The 6789-nt window shown below is 53.1% G+C and overlaps 1 protein-coding gene across 1 annotated transcript; it reads right to left on the reverse strand.

Annotated features, from left to right (window-relative positions):
* Window positions 1-202: 202 nt before the first annotated feature.
* Window positions 203-5209, reverse strand: LOC125537613 (potassium transporter 22). Its single transcript, XM_048700939.2, has 3 exons — window positions 4629-5209; window positions 3747-4088; window positions 203-2460 (listed from the first exon to the last, which is right to left on the reverse strand). Exons 1-3 carry the CDS (start codon window positions 4990-4992, stop codon window positions 539-541), a joined length of 2628 nt encoding a protein of 875 aa, XP_048556896.2. The 5' UTR covers window positions 4993-5209; the 3' UTR covers window positions 203-538.
* Between the last annotated feature and the right edge of the window lie 1580 nt (window positions 5210-6789).

Here is a 6789-nt window from a genome sequence, read left to right on the forward strand (position 1 = left end):
GCCGCCGCGCGGGTATGGCTAGTTATAGACTAAAGAACACAAATAAGTTAGTCGAGTGGTACGTGACAGGAATTCAGTCCATGTGGAAGAAACTCAACAAATGTGCGATTTGCCGAGTGACACCCTTTTGCATAGCGTCCGACGAAATGACTCACAGCCACCTGACACCAGGCAAAGTTCCATATTCCTAATGCACGCACAGTGAACTAAAAATGATGAAATGAACTGGGGAGAAGAATTACATCAACCTACAAATACAAAGATATACTACAATACAAGGGTGCTATGTACGCCTTAGCAGTATACAATACTACGTATCTGCCTTGATCGATGGATGATCATCGTATCCTTCCATATATAGTATATGCAAGTGGCGCCATTGATCCACACGCATGTACGTAATTCACATTAACCTCCTGGTCGATGGGTCCTCCACAAGCGTTCGAAACCAATAGTACCCGGCCGGGGCCATACGGAGCTGCATGCATGCTAGGTAGTAGAGGGTGTCGAGGCCGGTCCGCTAATGGTGGAGTGGTAGCTAGATCTCGTAAGACATTCCGACCTTGAGCAGCTGGCTTCTTGGGATGGCGAGCATCTTATCCCCTTGCCTGCAGTTCTTCCTGAGGAAGGCGTAGACGTAGTTGACGATGACTTTCTTGAGCAGCGAGGAGTGAGGCCGCGCCACCACCTCGTTCTCCCCCATGATGTACACCACCCCCTTCTCCATCTCCCGCTCGATGTACCTCTGCTCCTCCTCGATCTTGGCCATCTCCTCCAGGCTCATCTTCGCCGCCTGGAACAGCTGCTGGCTACTCGCCGCGTACCGCCCCGACGGCACCACCTGCATTGCCAGCTCCGAGAAGGACTCGGCCGGCGTCATCATCTCCTCCGCGTAGATGGACCGCCCCTGCCTCTCCCTCTCCGTGTAGGACGCCGACGGCATCATGATCAGGCCGTTCATGTTCATGCGCCCGGTGGCCCCCGACGACGTCGACCTTGCCCGAGCCAGCGCAAGGCTCTCCGTGTAGGACGCCGACGAGTAGTGCTGCTGCATCGTCATCGTCATCGCCATGCTGCTGCGCCGGGTCGACCTGGCCATGCTGTCGCAGCGCGAGCTCGGGTAGCTCACCTTGCCGGCCTTGGCGTCCACGTCCACGCCGTACAGGTTCACGTCGCGGATGTAGTACTGGAGGCGCTCCACCAGGTTGGCCGCGAAGTCCTTGGCCTCCTCCAGCGGGTCACGGTACCCGTACCTCGCCACGCACCGGTACAGCTTGTGCTCCCTCGGCTCCACCTGCCGGAACAGGAACCGCTCCGACATGTCCACGTGCGGGACGGGGAGGTGCTTCACGGAGACGAAGAGCAGCACGGCGTGGATGGACGGGATCTTCTCGATGAGGTGCGGGAACACCGGCGGGATCCCCTGCACCAGGTCCGTGTAGAAGAGCCCCACGCCGGGCACCTTGCGCAGGTCGCGGCCGTCCAGCAGCTCCCGCACCTTGTCCGGCGACACCGTGCGCTCCAGCTCGTACTTGTAGCGCTTCACGTGCACGTAGTGCCACACCATCATGACGGCCATGAGCACCGCCGAGATGACCACGGGGATGTACCCTCCGTGCAGGAACTTGTAGAGCACCGAGGAGAGGTAGACGGACTCGGACGCCATGAAGACGGCGAAGAAAAGCGCCACGCACCACGCGTTCATCCTCCACACCAGGAGCATCACCACGGTGAGGAGCAGCGTGGTGATGAGCATGACGAGGACGACGCAGATGCCGTGCGCCTCGCCGATGACCACGGTGGTCTTGAAGGCCACGGTGACGACGCAGGCGGCGAAGCCCAGCAGGAAGTTGACCTCCGGGATGTAGAGCTGGCCCTGGTACTGCTTGGAGGTGTGCAGGATCTTGACGCGCGGGAAGCACCCCAGCGCCTGCGAGTGGGAGATGGTGGCGAAGGCGCAGGAGATCATGGCCTGGCTGCCGATGATGGAGGCGGCGATGGCCAGGACGAAGGTGGGCCAGAAGAGGACCGTCGGGGTGGACCTGTAGAAGGTGTTGGCCACCTCCTCCGGGTACTTGCGGAGGAAGGCGGCCTGGCCGGCGTAGGCGAGGAGCACGGAGGGGACGAGGCCGAAGCCGAAGCTGAGCTGGATGGAGCGGATGCTGAAGTAGCCGAGGTCGGCGAAGAGAGCCTCGGTGCCGGTGAAGCAGAGGAGGATGCCGCCGAGGGAGATCCAGGCGTCCTTCTTGTTGCGGCGGAAGTAGTCGGCGATGTACTTGGGGTTGAAGGCCCGGAGGACGCCGATGTCGTGCTTGACGAGGTTGTAGACGCCGACGCCGCCGATGAGGAGCAGCCAGAGGATGACGACCGGCGCGAAGAAGTAGCCCACCTTGTCCGTGCCGAAGCGCTGCACCGAGAAGAGCGCCACCAGAATGGCCACCGTGATCCACACGATCTGGTCTGCATGCATACAACATCCGTCCGTCAGTCGATCAGTTCAGTGCTGCGGTGTTCTTGTTAATTTCTTTAACCCAACCCTACAGGGTACTGAATCTTCTACTCCACTACCGAGTTGATTGATTGCAAAATATCATCTGCATGCATGCATGCATGCATGAGATCCCTGAGAGTTCGGTACGCTGCTAGATGCATGTTGATGATAAAACATTTTACTCCAACATGTAAGCTACTACTAGCCTGGAGTAGTCGTACGTATACGTAACGTATGAATGTGTATGCTGATTTGCAAGTTAGTACTACGATGGATGGATGTCACATCCATTATAACTGCAAACATTTATTGAGGCTGCAATGATTCAGAGTGCGTGTCCTGGAGGTTTCACACGCCGTTAAGTATCGATAGAGATACTCCTACCGTCTCAAAGAAAAAGTATCGGCATAGTTAATAGAGTTTACTGTTGATCTTGAGTTTAGAGAGTGACAGCCTATCTATCCTGAAAAGTACGTACAGAGGGAAGGGATCCATGGATCGGTTCTCCGAATCATGTACGATTGAAATGCAAGATTTATTGATGTTTGTGACAAGTTAACACACACGCACCATTTCATCACTGCGTGGAGAAGATGGTGTCGACTGCTAACGACTTAGTACAAGACAAGACGTACCCTACATCTACTGTACATGTGAGGTAGCATGCAGTAGTTGAACATTATATTCAGGTGTGTGCATCTCGAGTCTGAACACAAGAGGTGGAGCACAGTAGATGTCGGTACTAGTATGTCTGTCGAGCCTGTACTCGTACTCGTACGTGTGGATAGCAGTGAGGCTGCGTAAACACCACTATATATACAACTATACATACCGATGGACCGATAACTGCTGGATGGCGACGGCGCCATCGACAAAGTCGTCTCACTTAATCATGCCTGGACGGCTGGACTACAAGAGACCTACCTGCCCACATACTACACACTGACCCATCGGAAAAAGAAATGGCGGACATGGACGGATGTATGCTGTTTTTCTCGCATCAATTAATATGCCCACCTCAAATGATTTTTGCTTTTCCTCGCTGCTCTATCTATGCTGCGTTGCATCTAGATCACGCCACGCTACACTCCAGCTAGCTGGTCGTCGATCGCGTTCACACTTGTTACCCATAGCAATAGGCGCGCGGCCGGCTGATCGAGTTGTATGTATGATATTGATGCCTCTAGCTAGGCGCTAGTACGTACGTATGCTGTACAAGGTAGACTGAAAGATATAGTATATGCATGGTGCGTACCTGTGGTGAGGTGCGGCGCCTTCTCCTTGAGCCCTCCCACGGCGGACAGCACGGAGATGGCCGGCGTCAGGCAGGCGTCGCTGATCACCATGGCCGTGGCGAGGATGGTGAGCAGGAAGAGCGAGATGCGCACGGGCTTGCTCGTCTCCAGGAGCTCCTTCACCCGCTGCGCGCGGTACGCCGCCGGCGAGGCCAGCTGCAGCGTGGCCAGGGCGCGCCGCCGGCTGAAGGACTTGGGGTCGTCCTGCTCCAGGATGTGCAGCTCGTCCTCCGCCTGCTGGTTCGGCACCAGGCTCACCTTGGCGTGCCGCGAGATGAGAGAGTAGAGCGCGAACGTACCGCCTGCATGCATGTCATGCAACAGCCTCTTTAATTTGGGCCTTTGGTATCTACTCATGCATGCTAACTAAAATCACCACAAACATTCCCATGCATGTGCTCGATCGTAGGATTATTTATATTAATATGATGGACAATATGAGAAGTATCACGTTGATCACTAACTACAATATCAACTAGTAGTAGCTCTGTGTTAATAATAATTATACAGTAATAAACAACAAACAAACACATGCACGTACGGCCACTTGACCCACTTGAGTTTGGAAAACCTTGTGTTTTTAGGAAGAGACGACAAGAGACGGTGGTGTACCATGCATGCACCAAACGATCAATTTTGCCGTTGGGTCGGGGGTCCAAATAAGCTGTTGGTACATGCAGATGCTGCGTCAATTTGTTGCATGCTAAGATAGCTAGCTAGCTAGGTGCAGCGTACGTACGTGTAACACGTCGCGCAATCTAATTACTATGATCTACTAGTACAAAGAAAGAATAAAAGAGGAAGAAGATGAAGCGAGGAAGGAAATCTGCGTGCGTGCGTACCGTCTCCGTCGTCGTTGGCGCGGAGGGCGATGTAGACGTACTTGACCATGGTGAAGAGTATGAAGCTGTAGATGATGAGGGAGAGGACGCCGAGCAGGTCGTCGGTGTGCCGGACGCCGGCGGTGAAGGTGCTGGAGTAGACGTAGAGGGGCGACGTGCCGATGTCGCCGTAGAGCACGCCGACGCACTGGAACGCGAGGCGCAGCGTCTTGCCCCACCGCTCATGGCCGTGGTGGCTGGCGCCGCCGGCCCGGGAGGCGTCCCGGTACAGCGAGTCCTGCCGCTGCACCACCTCCGGCATGTCCAGCGCGCACTCCACCTCCAGCACCTCATCATCACCACCCTTCTGTTGCTGCTCAGCCATCGATCCTAGCTACCAGCCGGCTAGATGACTGAGCTTAATTGTTGAGAAGGATCCGAGAAGTAAGTGTGTAACTAATTAGCTCGTGGAATAACATGCCAATATCCAGCTAGCTAGCTTGTGCTCCTGGATGGATCTAGCCTCTCATGGCCTCGCCATGCAACCTTCCCTTTTATAATGAGCTAGTACTACTATTGGCATCTCCCTGGTTAGAGTTAGCGCGCGGTACTAGTTGTCTTGTCGATCGCTGGAGTATGTGAACGGCAGGGCAGCAATTAATTAAGCTGCTACAGTACTTATGTGGAGTAGTACATACGTGGTGCTGTGCTATGCGACCCGACCTGGATACGTTTTCAGATGGACGTTGATGGATCAACAGATTCCGTCCCCGCAATGGCCTTGGCTTGGCTAGCTGCCCGCGGCTTACTTTTCGCCCATCACCCTTCGCGGCTCATGGCGTCAGCGTCGGGCTCGGGCCACAAGGGTGTGATCACAATTCATTGCTGTAGCTGTTGCTACGCCAAAGGAAATCAAAAATCGATATCGCGCGGTCCATTTCAGCGTGGATCCACGAATTCAACCACGCGTAGACAGGCCTTGGATTCAGATGCATGACCTCACGTCCGCCGCACGTACCTACGTCGAGTGAGAAAAACGCTACCTACCTATGTTGGATCCACTCATTGACCGCGGTGCAAGATCGTCGATCATCTCTTGTAGCTCTCCGTCCACACGCATACGTCCTTCATTTCTGATGGATCCACTGATTGACCTCGGGGTAAGATTCAGTCGGGGGTGTTTCTCTTCTGTCTGGCCTTTATCTGTACATGGCTCTGTTTTCCTCAAGTAACCCACTACTATGCTCTTACAGTCTCTTCTTCCTCAGCTAGGAACGTAGGGGCTGTTTGGTTTGTGACTAACTTTGCCAAAGATTGCCACACCTAAGGTTAGGCAAATTTGACCAACTTAGGTGAGTGTTTGGTTCAAGCCACATATTAGGCAAGCCACACTTGGACCCCATATGGCATACACACAAAAAGTGTGGCAATATTCCCTTAGGCTTGCCAACTTGTGGCTCTTAGGGTCTGTTTGGTTGGATACTAGTGTGGCCAAGCCAAAGTGTGGCTAGCCACACAAGTATGACAAGCCACACAAGTGTGGCTGTGAAATTAGACACCAAACTTTGACAAAAGTTGGCAAAAAAATTGTCTCTATGACAAATGGGCCATATGGGCAATAAAGTGTGGCAAGCCAAAGTGTGGCAAAAACCAAACACATGCCAACTAAACTATGGCTGCCAAATTTTGACTTGACAAACTGTGACTGGGAACCAAACAGCCCCTTATTTTGATGAACTAACCTTAGTCAAGTTTGGCAAAAATGTGTGGCAAAATATGGCAATGCTAGTCCTAAAACCAAACAGCCCCGTAGTACCCAGGAGACGCCATACAGGCCATTATAGTTTCCTTGATAAATTACCAGTATCCTTTTAGAACACTGACATATCCTTTTTTTTCTTTCCTTTTTCTGAACAACTCAACACTTAATCTGTAGTAGTACGTCCTAGATTTCTGATGGAGATTTTATGCAAGCTAGCTTATTGATTATTTATTAATTGTTCCAGGTATTGCTCTGTAGGTTCTTCCCCGATAAGCAAGTGTGCTTGCTTACCAGATTAATTCAACTGAAGTTAGCCAAGGACAGGCTACCAAGTTAGTTAAGAGTGGACACACCGGGGAATGGTTAGCTAGCGCGAGGCACCAAACGCATTAGCCAACCAAAGCGATGTCCCACGACGCC

The sequence above is a fragment of the Triticum urartu genome, chromosome 2A (assembly GCF_056163025.1).
Source record: "Triticum urartu cultivar PI428250 chromosome 2A, HENAU_Tu73, whole genome shotgun sequence".
NCBI classification, from domain to species: Eukaryota; Viridiplantae; Streptophyta; class Magnoliopsida; order Poales; family Poaceae; genus Triticum; species Triticum urartu.

Bases quoted from the DNA above. Each gene is read 5' to 3' on its own strand.
- LOC125537613 (XM_048700939.2), bottom strand. From the start codon at position 4,992: ATGGCTGAGCAGCAACAGAAGGGTGGTGATGATGAGGTGCTGGAGGTG. The intron at 4,089-4,628 runs GTACGCACGCAC...ACATGCATGCAG, and splicing joins CGCCAACGACGACGGAGACG to GCGGTACGTTCGCGCTCTAC. The intron at 2,461-3,746 runs GTACGCACCATG...GTATGCATGCAG, and splicing joins GGCGCCGCACCTCACCACAG to ACCAGATCGTGTGGATCACG.